The sequence below is a fragment of the Cicer arietinum genome, chromosome 5 (assembly GCF_000331145.2).
Source record: "Cicer arietinum cultivar CDC Frontier isolate Library 1 chromosome 5, Cicar.CDCFrontier_v2.0, whole genome shotgun sequence".
NCBI lineage: Eukaryota > Viridiplantae > Streptophyta > Magnoliopsida > Fabales > Fabaceae > Cicer > Cicer arietinum.
The window spans coordinates 73,302,396-73,325,249 of record NC_021164.2 but is presented as its reverse complement, the minus strand read 5'-3'; the positions used below and the strand labels follow the sequence as shown (position 1 = coordinate 73,325,249).

Genomic DNA, 22,854 nt, shown 5'->3' with positions numbered 1-22,854 from the left:
AAATCTAACCAATTAAATGATTCATGAATTAAAATATGTATTTAAAACAATTCAGTTCACCAAACTTTATTTCAAAATTAATTTAAACCAAAAATCATAATTAAACCATTTTTAACTTGGAAAGTTTTTGAAAAAACAAGTCAAACACATTTTCTCCTAAAATATTTTTGACTTTTTACGAAAAATAATCAAAAAAATATTTTGAAAATATTTTTTATATCTTAATTCAAAAATATTTTTTCTTGAAAAGTTAGTCAAAAAGAATCAAAAAAAAATTTTTGAAAAAAAAAATTCTAAAAAAAATAATATTTATTTCGCAAGAATTTCAAAAAAAAATTTCCTAAAAAACTAGTTTGAAATTTATTTTAATTAAAAAGTTGTCTTATAAATCAGTTTCAAACATATTTAGAACTTCATTGAACTTGATTCAGAAGTAGTTTTCCAAAACTGAATCAAACCATTAGGAAGGTATAATTCGATTCAATTTTTACACTATAAACACCTTTATTATTGCCGCCCATCTTTTGAAATGATTTTCACCTTAACATTTTGTCTGATTTCATTAATTTTCCATTAGATTGCTAATGATGTTTGTCTATTGCACTAAGTTTTAGCCTTTTTCAAGTGAGGTTTTTAATGGGACAGCATTATTCATCTTTACTTCTTTAGGTTCTGGGCTAATCCTTCAAATTTACTTATTTTCTATTAAATAAACTTATTAAGGTGATGCAAATAAAAGGAGTAGTTTTGATATTTCAACTTAGTTAATGTCAATTCCATTATGTGATATTTTTGTACTCTAATATTGTTTGAAAAAATAATACCTTTTGTCAAAAGAGAGTAAAAGACATTAATTACATTCATTAATATTGTCCCTTTTTCTGTGCAAGCATCTTGTATAAATATTTGATGTTTTATCTTGAATGCCTACCATTTTAGTAAAGAAGAAACTATATCAAGGTGGAATGGAGAAATATAATGTTGCAATCTTGTTGCTTTGGGTGTTCATTGCATTGTGTATCATACTTGAATTGAAAGTTGAAGCAAAAGTATCATCACATTTTGATAGAGAAATCGAAGCCAAACTAAAGCTCCTTAATAAGCCTGCAGTGAAATCCATTAAGGTATGCAATTCCATAACTCCCCCATCCCATTTTTACCTACTTTGAAATCTTCTAGTGCTCTAAAAATATTGGCTTCTATTTTCTTAAGAAAATCAACAATAATTGAATGTGACTGTATCAAAATTGAAAGGAGATAAATTCAGAGTTTTAAAAGAAATGTTATAGTCAACTTCTTGAATAATGTGGAATGAAAGATTCTACTTTGTTTTTTATAAAATGAACGATTCTACTTGAAAACCCAAAAAATCATTTTTAATAAATTTGGACAAATTTCCCCACTTTAGAATATATGCAATGTGACCAATAAATCAAACTCGGAAAAATCAGACCACACATACGAATTTTTAAAACGTGATCTTGGAGTCTCTAGAAGTTGAGACTTTCTATTCTTCTTTTTTTTTTTTAGTCATTTTTTATATATGAAATGAGTAAAAATTATAATTATCGTAAGAAGGAGAAAGTAATACAATGATAGTTGTTAATTTTTTTTACCTTAATAAATCCGCATTAAGTTAGGTCTATTTACTTTGACGAATTATTTTTATTTTAAATTAAAAACATATAAAAAAAAATTATTGTTATTTTGTATTATAGCTTTACTAAGAATGATTGTAAAATTAGTATAAGTTAGAAAAATAATTTATTAAAAATATTAAATCTTTTAAAATTTTAATTAGTATAATTGACACTCTAAAATATTTTACATTGTGAATATGTTCATTACTTTTAAAATTGATTATCATACAAGTCAAATACTTTTGATCATCAAATGGTTGTGATTCCCGGTCAATAAAAAAAAGTCTTTATACTGATTGTATATATAAATTAAATTAATCTTTTAAACATAAACTAAAGTCTCAAACCTGATTTAAAACTTCACACGTAAAAATCTTATTCCGCTACATATTTATTTCAACGACTTTTTCTATATTAGGTGAACTTTGAATTATTATATTTAAATACAAAATATAAGAATATTGCTATTTTGCAGAGTGAAGATGGAGATATTATTGACTGCGTCAACATTTATAACCAACCAACTTTTGATAATCCAGATTTAAAAAATCACACTATTCAGGTATATTATTAGTAGGAGGAATTCTATGTTAGGACTACTATTCTGGTACAAGATAGTATATACATAATACATTGCATAAACATATGGTAATTGCTTTCAACTAACTTTGATTTTTGATAGTATTATGCTCAAACTAATAGACTTGTGCATCTCTAACTACCAAATTATGCAGAGGATACCCGATTTTCTTCTTGATCAATCCCACATTTCAAGCACAGAATATGCTTCCAACGCAAGCACTGAAGTGTTTCAAACATGGCAAAAAAGTGGAAGTTGTCCGGAAGGAACTATTCCTATTAGGAGAATTCAAAAGGAGGACTTGTTAAGGGTTGCTTCAGTTGACCACTTTGGACAAAAACCCTTTGAGCCATTTGTGAATTCAGCAAACACCACAAACCTTAATTTCTCTAGCCTTAGTGCCACCACTAATCTAGTTAGCCTCAAAAATCGCTCGGTATATATCAAAACTAATGCAAACTAGTTCTATACATGTGCATGCATGCACACAAAGTGATTGTTAATATTATATATGTCGGTGTGTGATCATGCAGGATGCAAATCTTTTGACATTAGGATACAATTTTATCGGTGCAATGGCAAATATTAATATATGGAATCCAAAGGTTGAACGACCAGAAGATTTCACTACTGCTCAAATGTGGCTTAAGGCTGGCAATGGTGCTGATTTTGAAAGCATTGAAGCAGGATGGACGGTTCGTTATCACCATACTTCAAAATCAAATTTTACCATACACATCTAGTTCTTGTTTTGTCAATGACATGGTTGATTAATGCATGTGTAATTTTATAGATATGTGTACACATAACTAATGTATGTTATGGTTTAGGTTAATCCAAAGTTGTATGGTGACCACAATTCTCGACTGTTCGTATATTGGACCGTAAGTTTCTATTTATTCAAAAATATGTTTTTTTGTTGGTGTTTTCAAATCACATTGTTGGTTTTTGTTTTCCTGATTGTGATGCAGAGAGATTCATACAAGTCATCAGGATGTTTTGATCTTACTTGTCATGGTTTTGTGCAAATAAGTTCAGAAATGGCGCTCGGTGCTTCTTTAGGACCTTATTCATCCAGCTTTAACCAACAATACGAAATTAATGTTGGAATCTTTAAGGTAATGTTAGTGAACTATCCTAATGACTCAACATTTGATTGCTATAATGTTTCAACGAAAAAAATAATGTTTTTAGGTGGACACTATATATATAACAATTATTGTGTTGATTTAGGATAATGGTGGAAACTGGTGGCTAAGAGTGAAGAATAGAATAATTATAGGTTATTGGCCAGCTGAGTTGTTGGGTAATTTAAAACACAGTTCAACATTAATTCAATGGGGTGGACAAGTGTTTAGTTATGCAGTGAAAAAAACTCCTCACACTGGAACACAAATGGGTAGTGGAGAAGAAGCAAGTGGTGGCTTTGGGTTTGCAAGCTACATGAGTAATTTGAGAATTAAGGATTATTCACAATCTCTCAAGTATCCAGAACTAGTACATGCATTTGCTGCGGAACCATATTGTTATAGTGCTCTCAATATTGATGTTCATTATAAAGAACCTATATTCTATTTTGGTGGACCCGGACGATATATTCCTCATTGTCCTTGATTAATCCTTGCATCTTCAAATATACACATTTGGATGCTACAATGTGTTTCATGAAAAATAAAGTATATGCATTTATATTTCCTTTTGGACTTGCAATTTTACTTCTTCTACTTTCTTTTATATGCATCTATTTGATTCAAACATAAATTTACATCTATTAGGCATGATAAGATCTCCTGTAAAAACCTTTATTTGTTCTCAACGACTTGCCTTTGGGAAATTGATTGATCTTGTTTCATAACAACACATGCTTCACATATTAAAGGAGTACTAATTGATTTTTTTTTTGTTACTAACACAAACTATATTTATATATAATACGTTTTACATTAAGAAAAACATATCATTGTTTTTTAAAATTATTTTGGTTTACTTATTTGTCATCCAACAACTATTTAAGATTTTATAAAAAATAATCAAAATGAGAGTAACTTATAAATAATTCGATTTTATTTGTTATATAAGTTATATAATATCTATTATATTATATTATCTATAAATAAAAAAACTATCCCTCGAAAGAAAATTATATTTATTTAAAAAAATTAAATTAAAATAATATTTTTTATAATTCTAAAAGTTATAATTTAAATAGAATTTTAATTTATTAAATCATATAAAATAATAAAATTATCCTTGCGATAAAATGAAACATATTTTTTAAAAATGCTTATTGATGTTTCATTTTTTTTGAAATCATATTTAATAATTTAGCAATTTTTTTTTATCATATGTTACTTGTTTCTAACGCAACTAATAGCCATAATAAAAATTTGATCATATTTTGTTACTTCTTCAAATGAGCTTGATAGTTAAAAAAATTGTGTACCTTGAACAATTTTAAAATGATAATTAATTCGGATTTGAAACTAAAGTGTGTGATATAAAGTGTTTGATAAATTGAAGGAAAAAAATGGGTATTGATACTTTTTTTTTTTGTACAAAAGAAAGTCTAAAGGCCTAGAGAAAAGGAACAAAAATAATTAACAAACAAATCTAAAAAGTCTAGGGAAGAAGACCCCAGAATTATCATCAAGTAGGTTGATCTTCAATTCATCCGACGAAAGAGTTGGGAGAATAAAGAACTCAATGTTGTTTAATGTAAGACTATAATTAGCTAGTCAATTTGCACAACTATTTCATTTACGTCATATATGGTTGAATTTGACATACAATTCCTGCCGACTCATCTTTCTGATTCTACGAATTAAAGTTGGAAAATTGTGGTCATCCACTTGCTCTTGACAAAATATATCTATCAAGACTTTGGAGTCACTCCCGACCACTAGGTTTGTAATCTTCTCTTGTCAAGCTAACTTCAAATCATGCAACATTGTCCATATCTCAGCAATGAAACACATACCAATTTTCCAAGCATACTCCATAATCCAATTTCCATAAGAATCTCATAAAAGACCTCCACTTCTAGCAATGGATGTAGAACTCTTGTAAGTACCATCACAATTAAGATTGATTCGATTGCTACCTGGTCGACTATATCAAACATACAAGATCTCTGCTCTCAACATAATGTGCATTCCTCTTCACACGGTTTTCATTATCGATCTCTTTCACAAGATGCATGATTGTTTCAATTGGGTTATTAGGTCGTTGAAAGTCTTCTTCAAAAATTTCTTTGTTCCTCGATTTTGACAAGTACCAACACGGTATCATAAAGATTAATTGTCACTGAGCTCTTTGATACTCTGCAATATTCTCTCTAAGATTGTAAGATATCTGATCCCTACCAGAAAAAGAGTAAAAATTAGTAATTTTATCAGTAGGAACAAGTCTAATCCATACCTGCGTCGCATATGGGCAATCCTTCGGCACATGGATCATAGATTCTTCAGTGTATGTACACCAGTTGTGCTCAACATAGATTGTTGGGATCGTTTCAAACACTGCCAACAAACTGGTATAAAGACGAAAGCACAATGTCCTAACAATGCTGGTAGAGAATAGTTAGAAAACCATCCTCCCTCGGGGCTTAGTGGGCACCTATATCAAACATAACATTATGGATCTCAACCATAGAATGCAAAGAACACAAATTTACCTAATGATTCTCCTGATGTGTTAGGCAAAAGGAAAATGATACAATAAACTCTCTAATCTCTTAGTCTACATGAAAGATTAGAAAAATGTAGCATAGCCATATCTTTTAACTTCACACCGTTGAACTCCCACCCCTTATTCCCATCTCTAAACGCCATTATTTTATGCTTTCTTCTATGTGCAATAGTCTTAGAGTGATAATATTTCGTGTTCCTATTACCATCAATGATCCGCTTACCTTTGGAATTTTGAAACCAATGACACTCTTCGTGATAGAGTTTGAGTCAACTTATCTTGGAGATCATATTCAAGCGCATCAAGACATCTATTGTACCCATAACGAAAGCTATTTTGAATATCATTCAACCTAGCTATGATTTTCTTCTTACGCTTAAATATGTTTCCACAAATGTATTTGTTCAACTCTTTAATAAGTGAATCCATACCTTCCAACAAAGGAACTTAATCACCCCCCACAAATCCATTTCTCTCTTATCCAATTGTTAACATTATCATGCATAATCCAAGCCACTTCAAATTTAAAGGTACGACTGAGGGGACTAAAATACTCCCCCTGAAGCATAACAATAATAGGATGATGGTCAAACTAGACACGAGACAAAACTCTAGCAACCCTTTCTGGAAAATTGAGTCTCTAATCAACGTTACAAAGAAAACGATCAAGCTTTCTGAAAATAGAGTCTTTTCCCTCCCTTTGTGGTCCTCTCCAAGTGAACTTAGAATGCACAATGGTCACTTCTATCAAATGACAATCATTTAACCACTGATGTACCTTGAGGTAGTGGTCGAAAATCATCCATGGACCCCCGTTGATCACTTTATTTTTGCCACCTGAACTGTCAAACTTTGCCATATAGTAACCACTCCCTACATCCATTATTTCCAGCCTCCCTGTTAGCTTCCAAATGTTTTCCAATTTAGACTGCATACTATTGAATCCAAAATTTTTTCCTAACACTTTCACTACCAAAGCATCCTGCGAAGGGGTACTCATCTCCTCCATTATCTTAGAAGCAACATGAAACATAGGTAGCAATATGTTACCATTGACATGCTCCATTTGAATAAGCTTTTTTGCGATCAAATCTGCTTTAGCCTTAGCAATGACGGATAGTTTGCCCAACACCGTATCACGAAAGAAGATATGTTCTTGTATATTATCTTTCTTCACTTTTTCTTCATGATCTGAGAGGCTTTTGCTGGTTACCACTTGTTTCCAGCGGTAGGCGATATACCGTAAAGGAAAATGTCATAGAAATTTTAACAGCCGTAAAAATCCTAGCAGTTATATGCACATCCACAAGCTACATGAGTTTTCTTATATTCACACCCACAAGACCGCAGTTAAACTACTCTTACTAATTAAAATTTATATTTTTTTTATAAATAAATTTCATTTATACAATTATATAAAAACAACTGATAATTTTAGTCAGACGTTTTATGTAAAATTTACTTCAATTATTCATTTTTGTTTTTCAAATTTAAATTTAAATTTAAATTTAAACATAAATCAATCATACTTATAGGAAGCTCCTCAACAACACATTTTCAAGTTTAATATTTAAAAACATATACTACAATTGTTTAAAATAACTAATAATCGTATAACATTGAAACAAATGAATTAAAATACAACATGAGATTTGTGAATGTACATTTTAACAATGGTTGACTACACCCATTCTAGAAAATAAGTGAGATTAGGTTAGCCATTCTCACGAGCATTTGTTAGAATATACTCACTATTTTTTAGAAGGAGTGTGCCAAAATACTTCATAGAAACTAGTGGACATATTCTAACATTTTCTTAAGAGTTTGATTGAGGAGTTTGGAGGAGAAAAAAATTACTCAATATAATTAAAAAAAATTACTTAAAATTTTCTCTCATCCCTTCCATTTAAATCTCTTTTGTTCTATTGAACCAAACAAAACTCTTATATATACATATATATATATAAATTAATATTGAGCTTGAAATAATTTTCCTCAAGAGGATACCATTTAACATTTATCTCCCTCGTACGGCCCTCTATAAAGGAACGAGGGCTATAGTAAAGCTGATGATGAATGGCTGAAAATTATCTATTAAGGCTTGCAAATTTCTTATGATCAAGTGGTGTTCCTGAGAAAACTAATTGATTCATATTTGTCCACAACATATTTACCATTAACCAATCCGTTATGAAAGCCTTAGACAAAAAAAAAGGAGCTCCATTTCTCATGCTCTATAGTTATAAAGTTCTCCCAAAGATTGTATGCCACATCACAATCTCTAAGAAGACGCATAATAGTTTATGGAGCTTGGGAGCATATGATGCAAACATCACTATTAAACATACCAAGATGATTTCTTTCAACATTAGTTAGAAGTTTCCTGTGTGACAACTTCCAAAGAAAGGTAAGAATTATGGGAGGTCTATTTCATTTCCACACTAGGTTGAAGTTAGGCAACTCAAAAAGAGTAGGGTCCTCTATTGATATGACTTGTTAAACAAATTTAATGGTGAAAAATCAATTATTAGAAAATTTATGTATAAGGAAATCATCCTGGTCTGTAAAAGGGGGTTTAATGCTAGCAATTTTTGTGCAAATATCTTTGGAAGAGTCAAATTGATCAAAGACCACTTCTAGCCATTCTCATTAACGTAGTCACAAACATTAAAGTTCCTAGCATTAGGTGAAACGACTATTGCATGATCACATTGTTGGAGAATCAAGGGATAAACTTTTAACAACTTTTTCAAAATTTATCATGAAGAGCATGACAAATCCCTAGCCATGAATTACGTAAGCACCAAATTTACATAATGATTCATGTGTTTACCTCTTGAAGCATCAATGAGAATGCAAATCAGTAACAACACAATTTTGTAGTGTCTCTACTAAGTCTACACGAAACGCGAACAATTCTATTGGAGTGCGTTGGTGCTAGCTAACGACTAGAGTAAAAATGATTTTAGGGTTAAGTCAAATGGAGACACAATATATCATATATATATATAATACTCCTTTCTACTTTACTTTCATAGTGGACGTTATATGCTACAAGCCCAATTCATTTTATTTAATTAAATCATATATTATTAAATAATTTTTAATTAAATATTTTTACTTTTCAATTTAACCGTTCTATCATATGTCCCTATAGACTCCCATTTAATTGACAATAGTATAAAATATTAAAATAATATGAAATTAATATTAAATAATGAGTGTCATCTAACAATGCATAATTGTTACCCAATTAATGAGAAAATCGGTAATACAACTTTAACCTCACCACAACTACTATTTACTGTGCAATAGCTACCACTTCATCCAAATACCTTAATAAAACATAAGACATAAAATATATCATCCTCATTAGGTCTAATCATTTGTTTCTCAATTCTCGAGTATACATGCAATTACTAATGAACCAAATATCATATATTGGTCTATCTCGGCGTGACCACTCATATTTCACGTATCACTATATTGAGAGGCCTAAGACATAACTCTGATTATGTAGGAGAGATAAATCTTATCTACACCATTCACATCTCTCTATATGGTTTATTGTAGATCCAATAACCACCGCTATGATTGTTCTGTTATAGACAATGTTTGATGGTCTTAAAGTATACAACTCTCCAAGTAGGGATTATAGTGACTTCAAGTCAAATGACTGTACACTATGATCATATAAGAATCAATAATGATACTTGCATAACTATTATGCAGTGTTCTCATACCGGGTTAATCCAATACAAATATTACTCGTAATATTTATACTTATGTGAAAAATTGATATCTCATATCTGTGACCCGTGAGATGTGGTCATGAGGCTACTCATATTCTAATCTCTATGTATTATTGTTGTTGTTTTTGACAATAAAACTTGAGTACGAATATGTTAAAAATAGTGTCCTTATACTTAATGGGATTTCATGATTAAGTCACACTTAATATTATATTAAACATAATAACTATTCTAAGGACTTTATTATGTTTTAAATAAATTCATATAATAAATAAAATGCCACATATTATTATATAAATAATAATAAATGTATTGTACAACTAATAATCAAGGAAACACTGTTGGCCTCTAGGGTTAACTCTAACACGCTTAGTTTGCAAACTCTAGAGACCCAATCATCAAACCAAAATCAAATAGATTGACCATTTCTAGTAATTTGAGAAATACAATTTACCACTTTAGGTCAATATTTGGTAATTCATCTCCAAATATTGAAAACTTTTTCCCCATGCTGAATATGCGACATACTCAAGTTGCCACAAATATATTTCGAGTGAATAATACGAATTCAGACGGTGTTTTGATTAATAATCATAATCCACCCCATCTTCATCATGCAGCTAGCGTTAACCATTCTCTGACTACGAAAGCCAAGGTCACCCTCTTCCTTCGAAGTACAAATTGTAGACCAAAAAACAAGATGACATTTTTTACTATTTGCATTAGGATCCCAAATAAAGTTTCTTCAAAGCCTCTCAACCTCGTCACAAATAGGAACAAGTATAATAGTCGATTGAATCATGTATTAGGAAGGCTCATAATAAAAACTCTGAGCTTGAGTGATACATCCAATATAAAGAGTTAGCTTTCCACCCTAACAATTTTTTCTTAACTCTATTAATAATGAAAGCATAAGAGACTTTCTCTTTTTTACCAGTGATGACAAGAATACCAAGATAACTCTCAAGGTCTTTAATAATATCAATATTCAAAATAGTACTAATAATATTTGTTGTGGTTTGATTAGTATTACTTGAAAAGATTACCTTGGATTTGGGAACACTACATGTTGTCTTAAGTGTGAGCATAAAATATTGAGAATATTTTTTATCGTGTTAGTTTGATCAATTGAGACCTCGACTATTAGAATAATATCATCAGCAAACATTAAGTGGGAGACTCAGGGCCAAACCTTCTAAACTTTATGGGCTTCCGTGAATTGTTCTGAACCACATTCGAGATATAATGACTAAGACGCTCCATTGCAATGATGAAGAGGTACGGAGAAATTGATCACCTTTTCTAAGTCTACAAGTAGAAGTAAACTCTTATATATATATATATATATATATATATATATATATATATATATATATATATATATATATATATATAAATGGGCAAACATAGGTTGTTTTTTCTATAATAAAAGGTTGTTTTTCCTTTATTAATTACTAATTCTTTGAATTTTTTTAGTCTCTCCTGCTTTTGATGATGTGTCATTTTCGTTAATGATATGACATTTAGATAATATTTACGAGTTTGATAAAATATATTTTATGTCATTATTGTTGCTATTAATTTTATTTATATATTAAAATATTTAAAATTTATTTATGTTATTTAAGTTGTTTTTAATAATTAAAATTTAAATAAAATATTTAAAATTTATTTATGTTATTTAAGTTGTTTTTAATAATTAAAATTTAAATAAAATATTTAAAATTTAATAATTTTTTTTTGAATATTTGAATATTATTTTTCATATTTAAATTTATAATATTATTTCATATTTATTTTACTTATATAATCAAATTTTAAAAATAAGATGACCTTTTAAAGACATTTGCAGAAGAAAAAAAGTATAACACTCTTTTGACAAAATAAAGTGAAAGACTAAAAATAAGTCAAAGACATTCTTAACACCAATTAAAGCAATAATGCTGTCCCTTTTTTACGTACGTGCGGACATCTTTTATAAAAGTTGGTGCTATTCATTTTAAATACTTATTGAATTCAAAGAGAAATGAAGGATAAAACCACTTTCATATTACTCTCTCAATCTGACTGTAACTTTAGCACAAATATTTATCTTAAAATGATTGTGAATTTTTTAGTTTTTTAATATAAGATTAATAATTATTTTCAAATATACTCTCTAGTTAATATTATATATTATATTTATAAAGTATTATATTTTAATATGTATTTATTATAGTGAAAAACACATTCTCGGTTAATAGAGATCATTCAGTAATATTAAAATTCTTTTTATTTTTTTATTTTTTAATATAGTCATCTCTTAATATACTTCCTCTAGTTCTGTATTTAAACAAAAAAAAATTAATAATAATAATAATACACACATATTAAAGAATTAACTAATTTTTATTGGTGTTGGAAAATAAATAAATAAACTTTTAAAATTATCCTTACAATACTTTATATACATAAATGCATTAATTATGACATTGAAAGTAGAAGTAGGAAAGTTTAAAATAAATGAAGGGTATTATGGGAAAAATAATATATAATGTAGTAAATATTGTTCAAAATTGTTTATATTTTGGGCTACGAACGATTAGTTTTTTGTGTGTTTATATTCGAAATCGGAGAGAATGTGAAATGAGGAAAAAAAAACCCTCATTTGAAACATAAGAAGTAAAAAAGGCATAAATATACTTCATTGTAGATACTACTACTCGTATCGCCCCAAAATATATGTCACTTTTAACACATAATTAACAAACAAAAAATGTTTATTAGATAATTTTGTAAAAATTAAAAATTATAATCCCCATAAAATACACTCCATTAATGGTACGAGAAAGGAGAAGTAATTAATATATTTATCCTTAACTATAAGCCCCTTTAATAAAAAATCATCCTTAGATATATAAACCATTTTATAATTTAGGTTAAATAGTATTCGCGGTTCTTTAATTTAATTTTAGTTAACGTTTTACTCATTTATTTATTTTTTTCAATTTGGTCCGTTATTTTAATTTTAAGTAAAAAAATTTGATCTTTTATATTTTAAAATATCAACAATATTATCCTTTTTTTTTTACAAAATTCTAAAAATTCATCAAAATTTTCAAAAAAAAAAAAACCCATAAAATTAATTATCATCTTCAATATAATATAAATTTCATCAAATTCATAACTTAAATCTTTAAATAAACTCATATTTTCATTATTTATTTAATAAATTTGATGTTGTTGGAGATGAAAATATGAGTTTATTTAAATATTTAAGTTATGCATTTGATGAAATTTACATTATATTGAAGATGATTATTAATTTTATGGGTCTTGTTTGAAAATTTTGATGAATTTTTGTAAAAAAAAAAGGATAACACTGTTGACATTTTAAAACATAAAAGATCAAATTGTCACTTAAAATTAAAATAAAGAATCAAATAGAGAGAAAAAAAGAAGATAAAAGACTAAAATATTATCAGAAATTAAGTTAAGGATCACGATTGCTACTTAGCCTACAATTTTATTAGATACATTTATTATATAGTTTTCAAATATATCTCTTTTAAATATTATTCTCTTCGTAAATAAATATAAAGTGAAAAATATTGATGCAAATAGTATCAATTAGAAGATATTTTATTAGAGAAAAATAAATATGATTGCATTGAAATTTAAAATAGTCATTCACTTTGAACAATTTTTTTTACAAATAGTTGCTCATTGTGGAATAGAGAGAATATTAATTTTTCTTGGAATATGAAAAAAGCGTTGAATAGGAATACAAATGGAAATTTATAATATTCATACAAAAAAAATATAAATATTAATTACACTACTAATTTTTTTAATGGTTAAATAAGTTTATTTCAAAATCTTGTTGGTAGTTCGTAAATTCATGATAGAAAATTCTAAATTTTTATGGAAGAATATTTTATAATATTTTAAATATATTTGAAAAAAATTATTTAAAGTTTAAAAGTTGAACAACAATTAGGTATACTTCGTTTCAGTAAGAACTAAAATTATTTGCAAGATAATTTTATATAGACTAAAAAATATAAATATTTTTAGAAAAACTAAAAATAAAATTTTATATATACTAAGAACTTATTTAAACTTTTTTTCTCAAACCTTTTTTTTAATATATGTGAGTTGTGGCCCAAGTGCTTATAAAAAGGGGCAAATGGAGTACAATGAAAAAAGGAAAATTATATATTAATATTGTAAAATGACATATTAAATGAAGAGTATATATATGAACACAAATTTTATTTTTTCTCTTTCAAATAATTTAATAATTAAACTCACACATCTAAAATGTAGATAAATAGAGAATTTTATATTCCAACGCAGACTCTTACATATCAACTACCTACAACTATTAATTGAGTTGTATGTAACAGACAAAATAAATAATATCACTATACATAAATTTCACAATACATGCAAGACATCAATATCATCTTTTGTCAAAAGGAAATAAAAGACATTAATAACATCCGTTAATATTGTCCCTTTTTCCGTGCGAGCATCTTGTATAAATATTTGGTGTTTTATCTTGAATGCCTACCATTTTAGTAAAGAAGAAACTATATCAAGGTGCAATGGAGAAATATAATGTTGCAATCTTGTTGCTTTGGGTGTTCATTGCATTGTGTAACATACTTGAATTGAAAGTTGAAGCAAAAGCATCATCACATTTTGAAAGAGAAATCGAAGCCAAATTAAAGCTCCTCAACAAGCCTGCAGTGAAATCCATTAAGGTATAAGTATTATTTCAGACATTTTACCTTCTTGCCAGCTTGCAATGATCTAAAAAAGTTCCTCTTTTCTTAAGAAAATCAAAATCAACAATGAGTGAATATGTGTGACGTCTGTATTAAAAAAAAAAGGATGAATTTTCAGATCATAAAATAAATATAAATATTAAAGTAATTTTTTTGATATGTGTTTGAAGTCTAAGATTCTTTTTATGCAGAGCGAAGATGGAGATATCATTGATTGCATCGATATCTACAAACAACTTGCTTTTGATCATCCAACTTTAAAAAATCACACTATTAAGGTGCATTATTAACTAGTACTATTTTGTATATGTTACTGCTATTCAGTATGTTTTTTTACTAATACTATTCATGTGTTTTGTTAAATGAACTGATTCACATTTTTTCCAAAAAAAATTTATATTTTTTAAATAAATAAACTTGCACTTGGAGTTTGTAAATCAAGTAGTACAAGTGGTAAGGAAATATTTATTTCTTTGGGAAGTAAACAGAATTGATGTGAGTAAAATTTTAACAAAACACATGGCAAAACTAACATATATGAAATTCACATTTGGGAAGTAAAATTTATATAAATAAACATTTTCTTCCCAAAAAATATGAATTGATGTGAGTTTAATTTTGATATTATTCAAGAAATCCTCAATCTTGATATGACCTTAGAAATTAGAATCGATTAAGTTGTTATTATTATTATTAGTATGATCATCAAACTAACATATTTGTGTCTTTACCTAACATATTATGTAGAGAGTACCTGATTTTGTTCTTGAATCCGAAAGTCCAAGCAGGGAAAATAGTTTGAACGCAAGCAGTGATGTGTTTCAAACATGGCAAAAAAGTGGAAGTTGTCCGGAAGGAACTGTCCCTATTAGGAGAATTCTTAAGGAAGATTTGTTGAGAGTTTCTTCACTTGATCGCTTTGGACAAAAACCCATTGAACCATTTTTCAATTCAACAAATATATCAAACCTTAATTTCTCCAACCTCACTGCCAATGATGGTCAAGTTAATTTGATAAATCGCTCGGTACATATAACATTATTAGTTTATACGTAATCTCAAATTGATTTTTTATATAAATATGATATGGTCGTGTGATGATGCAGGATGCGCATCTTGTGGCATACGGATTCAATTTTATAGGCGCACAAGCAAGTATTAATGTTTGGAATCCAAATGTTGAACGCGAAGAGGATTTCACTACTGCTCAAATGTGGCTTAAGACAAACAATGGTCCTAATTTTGAAAGTATTGAATCCGGATGGATGGTTAGTCATCACCTTACTTCAAATTCCAAATTATACATGATTAATTCATCCGTGGATAAACCATGCTCCCACTCATTGAATAGTTTTTTTTTCTATTAAAATTTATTGTTATCCCCATTAAAATAATTGAAAATTTTTATATTTGAAAAAATACATCAAATGAAAAGACATGTAGAAACATTTTTTACTAAGCTATATTGGTATAATTTTAGTCTCCAAATTTGTGTTTAATGATAATGATGTCAATATATTCTTCAAAAATAACTACATGTCAATACAAATAAGTGGTTGGACTTCAGTTACTAATAAACTTTAGTTGAAGATAAATTATTTGAAAGAATTTGAATTTGAATTTGAATTTTGTGTGAATCAATTTTTGATCAAATTTTAAATTAGATGGTGCAGTTTCTCATTGAAAAAAATTAGAGAACACAATTAAAAAACAATTAAAGTTACACTTGATACTAAAAGCGACACTCCTTTTTTGAAAAAAAAAGTTATTGCAAATGTGATGATTATTACGAAATAAGTGGAATATACTAATAAAACTTTTCGGATGCTTCCAGAATGCATGCATGATACTATAAATATGAGTACACTTTTTTTTTTACTAATGCTCTTTGTATGTTATGGTTTAGGTTAATCCAAAATTGTATGGCGACCACAATACTCGATTATTTGTCTATTGGACTGTAAGTTCCTATTAATTTATTGAAAGATTATTTGTCTTTTTCTTTTGTTAGTCTTTTTCAAATCTTATACTACTTTGTTTAACCACAAATGTTGAGAAATATCAACTTTGATTAATTTTGGGTTTCTTGATTGTTGTGCAGAAAGATTCTTACAATTCAACCGGTTGTTTTGATCTTACATGTCAAGGTTTTGTGCAAACAAACAAAGACATAGTGCTTGGTGGTACCCTAGGACCTATTTCATCCCCTTTTAAGCAACAGTATGAATTCAACGTTGGAATATTTTGGGTAATGCTAACATACAAGTGTTTTCTTTCACATACTCCCTCACTGGTCATTATTAAAAATTATCTTTTGTGATTAATAAATTCAGTCAAGTAGAATTAATTTTATAGATTTTACGTCAAACATAAATCAAAATTACTAAGTATATATATAGGAATTAAACAAATTGTATGCAACGATGTGATCAGTAGTGTAGAGAATAAATGTTAATTTAGTTTGTGTAATTAATTTGTTGGCATGATTTAGGATAATGAGGGGAACTGGTGGCTCAAAGTGATGAATAGCATCCCCGTAGGATATTGGCCAGCTGAGTTTTTGGGTGGTTTAAAACACAGTGCCACATTGATTCAATGGGGTGGACAAGTGTTTAGTTATGCGGTCAAAACAGATCCTCCTCACACTGGAACACAGATGGGTAGTGGAAGTGAAGCAAATGGTCGATTTGGTGTCGCATGTTACATGAGTAATGTGAGAATTAAAGATTATTCACAATCTCTTAAATATCCACAATTTGTAAGTACACATGCTGCAGAACCATATTGTTACAATACTCTCAATGATGCTCCATATGGAAAAGACCCTGTATTCTATTTTGGAGGGGCAGGACGAAAGCCTCCTTATTGTCCTTGAACCCACATTAAAAACCATATAACTGTATATTGATTGTATTTGATGAATAATAGATAAACATATATTTCTCCACCTTGCATTTTCATTTCTTTTTTTTCGTATTTAAATCATTTATCATATTTTTAATTGTTTTTGTTTTTATCTTCTAACACATCTCTAACACCTCTATAAAATGTGAGGATACAGTAAAGCATAGTTAGCCAACTGAGAAATTGACGAATGCAAAACAAATATCTAGATGAGTTGTGGTTAAAATTGGATGATTGGTCATCCACTCCCGTGTTTGCTTCCCCCGCCTCCAATTACATTACCGGAAGTTATGATCTAATAAAAAACCGAATAAATGAACAAATTTAGAGGATCAAACACTCTTCAATAGATCGAACATCTTAGCATTACATGTACATAGGTCAAAGGGTGTAATTGCTCGTTTGCATTGCAATAGTCCATATTCCTCCGTAAGCAAAACAAGACAATAGTGCTTTTGCAAAAAGCAATACCTTTCTCTAAATGACCAGCTTCCAATTGGATTCCAAAGGCAGATTGGAGATCTTACTTAACAAATTCATCAACGGACTTTCAAGCTAGGACAAGGTCCAATCATGAAGAAGTAACATGGTTCTTCTTTTGCCAAGACCCTGTCTGCAAGTTAAGAGGGAAAATAGACAAGAAAATTTAATATTGCAAGGATGAACTTGAAAAAACAACTATCTATGATATAACATACACAACCAATGAATTTGTAGGGTAGAATTTGCCTTACATGAAATAATAAACTAAAACTAGAATAAAACCTAACATTTATGATCATCATTAATCACTAGTTTTCAAGCCAAGTAGTATTATAGGATACAAAATCTCCTCCCAAACAAAGGGAGCGCAGCAGAGTACTAACTCTTCCGGGTGATTCAATTCCTGTGGTAGGCGTACAAGTACTTAAGAGGACAACGTACAATAATACTATGTTTTGACCAATTTTGATATGACATACATATCTACATAACAATGTGCTGAAAGTAACTAGGTACCAGAAATAAAAATATATAATATCCCGTTCCATGATGCCAAACCTGCAGAAAGTACAGGAACTAGACATTGAATGGATCCTCCATGCCAATAAACAGCACTAGAGTGATTCATACTGTTTTCTCTCCTCTTGAATAGATTGGAAAATTCTAGCTGCTGATTCAGTTGCAGTTCTTCGGTTATGAGGCACCACTTTGATAACTCGACTTTGTTGTCTTGTTTCAGGAGACTGAGGTACTACCTCTGGTTCTAATGGAACCATAGGGAAAAGAGGAAGTACATCTCTTCCTTCAGAAACTTGTCCAATGCTCATTCCTTGTGCCATTTCGCTAGGACTACTTGCTGTACTCCCCTGCAACTCAAACTCCTTGTGTCGCTGACGATTCATGACATGTGACGTTGCTCCATTTCTCTGAGCTGGTAGATTGCATGGGATTTGGTTATGTTTGTTATGATTGGCTTCCACTTCAGATAAATGGTCATTTTGTCCATGTGCAGAGAATTGGTTCACATGTCCAACAGCTGACTCTGCAACTGCTGCTTTCGTAACTGGCATTCCGCCATAGGGAGGGAAGTAAGCATGGCTTCCTGGTGGAGTCTCTGGTGGAGCTGGCATTCCATAGGAAGGATTCATGAAAGGAGCAGCCCCAATTGGCCCATATTCTCCACAATTTGTTCCTGTAAATCCAGGTCCAGGATATGGCTTGTAGACGAGCCCTTCAGAAGGAGACATCACAGGAATTAACCATTGATGCCCAGGCGACTGATTGAAACACCAGGGACCCATTCCACTATCAGCAGCCATATTTCCTTGATGTGGATTTCCGGCAAAAGGTGTTGCAGTAGAAAGGTAGCTCCCATTTTTCACTGACGAAATAGATGTTTTACCGACAGCATTCTCTGCAGAACATTCCATTTCTTGATTTATCTTTTCAGAATCGTCTTTGCGCTTAAGATTTTGTTCCCGAGGTTTTACAACATATTCCAATGAGAGTTTTTTGGTAGTACATCCAACTGGAGGAGACTTTCCCAGATAAGCACCATCTTCAAACAATAGATCTGGTGATCCAGCAATCAGCTGTTGGACCTGCTTAAATAAAAAGAATTTATCATTACAGACAAACTCCAAGGATGTCTGAGAACACTATCACAAGCCAAGAGACAGTGTCAAAGATAATTTACCTTTATCAGTCTATGCAACTCAAACACTTGGACTGCAAACACTCTCTGTTGACTGCAGAGAGAAACAAAAGTTGGATCAAGAAAATTCTTAAGATACATACAATCAAAATAAAAATGGAAAATAAAGCATTTGGAACTAGATATGATAATGTTGGAAGCACCGGATTATAAACCACAAACTACAAAAGGCAAAGGATCTTCAATCACAGTAGGTAACTGGTTCAACAGGCTATTTTCCAATCTACATAAATATTATAGGGATCAAAAGAGGATTTAAGACACATGCAATCAAAATAAAATAGAAAATAAAGCATTTGAAGCTAGACAAGATAATGTTGAAAGCACCAATTTATACACAACAAACTACAACAATCAAAGGATCATTTATAAAATATTAAATGGAAAAACAATTCATGCATTTGATACATTGAAAACGTAAGAAACATTTAATGCTTCATTAAAAGGGAGGACTATTAGGAATGGGGAGTGAGAGGATTTAGAAATATTCAAAGCACATATATGTCAAAATCACACAATATTAATGATATGAAACCTGTTAGAACAGAAGGACACCTCAACTAACAAATGTGTGTAACTGTGTAATGTAAAAGTAAAATCCCAAACCCAAGAAGTCTCAACACAGAAAACCAAGACAATAAATAAATTGGGGGAATCCACTAATTATCATAACATCTATTGAGGGCTCATACACTCTCCAAGTTTCCCTACCATACATCCAGGGGTCATCGTGCATTACTCGGTCCCCTTCTTAGCTCAAGTCTTTCAGTGCAGTGCAAGGAAACATGCCGTGACATGAAGAACCAAACAATAGGAAACCAAGACAGGAATAAATCCAAAATCCGGTCGCCATAAGACAGTAAATTATGAGATGACCTGCTGTCACAAGGGTCCCTTCCAACATAGTATAATATTTAAGCTCACAGCCCTGTTGTAACCAGTACCCACCATTAAAACATTGTTAGGGACTTTGAACGCATAAATAAAAATAAAAAACCAATTTAGAAGGGACCCCATGACTATCATATTTCCTTTCTTCAAAGCCTTACATACAACTCCTTCAATGAAGTGTAACTATCCAACCCGCATGCCTATTATTTAATTAAGGATGCATAAAAGACGCTTTAAAAGGAGAAACAGAAAAATGGCACTATCCCTAGAATTCATGTTTTCTGCTCCTACATTTCTTTTCTTCAAGGGAATTTTCCTTACTTTTTTCCAAACCCGGCCCAGGCTAATGAAAGATGCAGGAAAATATAAGAAAGAAGGTAGAAGAAAATGCCAACATTCCATTAAAAAGGATAATCAAATCAGTGGAATATCAAACTTCCATCAAAAGTAGTAGCTTTGTTTTTTATGTTCTAAATCTTCATACATTTCCCTGTAAAACAAATTAAGGCTTTTGTTTTTGGCCAAAACTCTAACATTCATTAAAGTCAACAATAAGATACCTTCAGGTCCAAGCAATTGAAAGAGTTCACTATTTAATATTAATAAACCAGATTAGGTTTCAAACATTCCTATTTAAGATCATTTCAAGAACCGATGCTATTTACATTTGATAAACAATGAGACTTACTTGGCAATTGCTTTTCTGGCTCTCCAGAAATGTTTTTGACCTATAATTGCAACAACATCATCAGGAGAAATTTTCAGGGTTGACAAATTTTCTACCCCAGAGATCTTGGAAATGTTGTCTTTTCTGTTTAAATTTCCTTTCTGTATCGGACTACCAGTCCAGGTATCTTTATATTCAGTGCCATTGATAGCCTCGGTTGGACTGGTTTGGTTTGCTATAGGGTCATTACTCTTGTCTACCCCCCTTGTAGATTCAACGAGAGTGTTACTTTGTCGAATTCCATTGGATTGAGACTCAGTTCCACATTCTTCTCGTGAGCATGCATCAACTTGCCGTAAGCTACTAAATTTGAATACAGCACAATCTGAAAACTCTTGATTTAGAGTCACCTTGGCTTGTCTAACTAAGGTGTCAACACTTTCTCCAGTTGATATGTCTCTAACAGACGTAAACGGATGCTCCTTATTTGGACTTACTTGTGGAGGGCCATCAATCTCATTTCTCACATCTATCTTCGTATTGACAAGATGGGAGCCATACTGTTTTGGATCCCTTTCACAATCAGTTTTCCCAGCTTTTGAAAAACCAAAATACCTAGAGCGTGTAGAATTGAGTTTTTTCCCATCAAAACTCTCAAGACTTTTATCATTAGATTGACCAATCTTTGAACGAACGTATACAGGAACCATAAAGTCATCTTCATCAACCTTCTTTCTCTGTTCAAGTTGACTCAAAGAAGTATTCAAATTCACCCCTTCCAATTGAAGAGAACTACGTTTTTCAGCCTGATGAATAGGTGTTTGAGAAGTTAAATGACCACGAAAAACATAATTTCTCTCCAAGACAGTCCCCTGCAAATATATAAATATAAGTCCATACATTCAGCAAAAAACAACTATATCTTACACAATCATAAAACTAAAACACATACACACACTAATTGCAAAATTAAACTATAATAATGCTACAAGGAACTAAACAAAATAATAATTAGAATAACCAAAGCCACATATTCTAAAAATTACCTGAATTGAGGAGGATGGAGGAACTGTATTGGTAGAAGTGTTTGGGTGTAGTGGCAAGTTGAACCTTTGAGAGGGAATACTAAATTGCTCATAGAGAGCCATTTTATTCCTAGGTGGTGCTCTTGGCCCTCCTTTCTCCGTATCACCAACATGTAGTCTAGGAAAAAGTGGACCCATCATCATCTTCTCATCATCTTTCCCTCTCTTCATCCTTAATCTTAACTCCCACTAATAATACAACAAACAAAACCCTCCCCTTTTTTATGGCATGATCCTCTAATCCAACAAATTAATTACAGTTACACAACAAAATCAACTTATAATCGTTAAGCTCCAAAAAAAAAAGTGATTGTAGCACAAACACAAAACTGTACTTATAACTAATGAGCCCACCCAATTTACCAAATCTAAACTTTCCCCAACTGGGTACTATATAAATTCACACTCGATCATGGGTACAGTTTACAGTAATTCAAAACAATTATTGAAAAACAAAAGGCAAAGAAAGGGGAATAATAATAATTGAAGTTCCCTGAGATTACCGCAGGTAGAAAATCAGAAGTTGAGAAGAGAGGTAGGTTTTTATTGTGTTAGAAAGAAGGAAAAAGAAAGAGTCAGAGAGTATTTGGGTGTGGAAAAATCAATGGAGGAAATTAGTAAAGAAAGAAACGAGAATTTCGGAGGAAAAAAAGGGAGGGTGATGTTGGGAAGGGAAAGA

The 22,854-nt window shown here is 30.3% G+C and overlaps 3 protein-coding genes across 5 annotated transcripts; 2 read left to right on the top strand and 1 right to left on the bottom strand.

Moving 5' to 3' along the window:
- The first annotated feature begins 415 nt into the window (after positions 1-415).
- On the top strand, positions 416-3,915 carry LOC101488768 (protein neprosin-like). 2 transcript variants are annotated; one of them, XM_004501423.4, is made up of 8 exons: positions 416-468; positions 940-1,124; positions 2,116-2,202; positions 2,375-2,656; positions 2,754-2,915; positions 3,051-3,104; positions 3,192-3,338; positions 3,454-3,915. In XM_004501423.4, exons 2-8 carry the CDS (start codon positions 966-968, stop codon positions 3,832-3,834), a joined length of 1,272 nt encoding a protein of 423 aa, XP_004501480.1. In that variant the 5' UTR covers positions 416-468; positions 940-965; the 3' UTR covers positions 3,835-3,915. The 2 variants fall into 2 exon arrangements, with proteins under 2 accessions (XP_004501480.1, XP_073225363.1); XM_073369262.1 differs by lacking the exons at positions 416-468; positions 940-1,124; positions 2,116-2,202 and adding an exon at positions 2,219-2,288.
- A 10,308-nt stretch (positions 3,916-14,223) lies between these two features.
- Positions 14,224-17,440, top strand: LOC101489099 (protein neprosin-like). Its single transcript, XM_004501424.4, has 7 exons — positions 14,224-14,407; positions 14,623-14,709; positions 15,179-15,457; positions 15,538-15,699; positions 16,338-16,391; positions 16,533-16,679; positions 16,923-17,440. Exons 1-7 carry the CDS (start codon positions 14,249-14,251, stop codon positions 17,304-17,306), a joined length of 1,272 nt encoding a protein of 423 aa, XP_004501481.3. The 5' UTR covers positions 14,224-14,248; the 3' UTR covers positions 17,307-17,440.
- A 78-nt stretch (positions 17,441-17,518) lies between these two features.
- On the bottom strand, positions 17,519-22,848 carry ELF3A (protein EARLY FLOWERING 3a). 2 transcript variants are annotated; one of them, XR_003472812.2, is made up of 5 exons: positions 22,137-22,848; positions 21,112-21,962; positions 19,515-19,566; positions 18,377-19,419; positions 17,519-17,948 (listed from the first exon to the last, which is right to left on the bottom strand). XR_003472812.2 is itself a non-coding variant. In XM_004501425.2 (4 exons), the coding sequence occupies exons 1-4, from the start codon at positions 22,344-22,346 to the stop codon at positions 18,433-18,435; spliced, it is 2,100 nt and encodes a 699-aa protein (XP_004501482.1). In that variant the 5' UTR covers positions 22,347-22,848; the 3' UTR covers positions 18,002-18,432. The 2 variants fall into 2 exon arrangements, 1 of the variants encoding a protein (XP_004501482.1); XM_004501425.2 differs by lacking the exon at positions 17,519-17,948 and having other exon boundaries at positions 18,002-19,419.
- Positions 22,849-22,854: the final 6 nt, after the last annotated feature.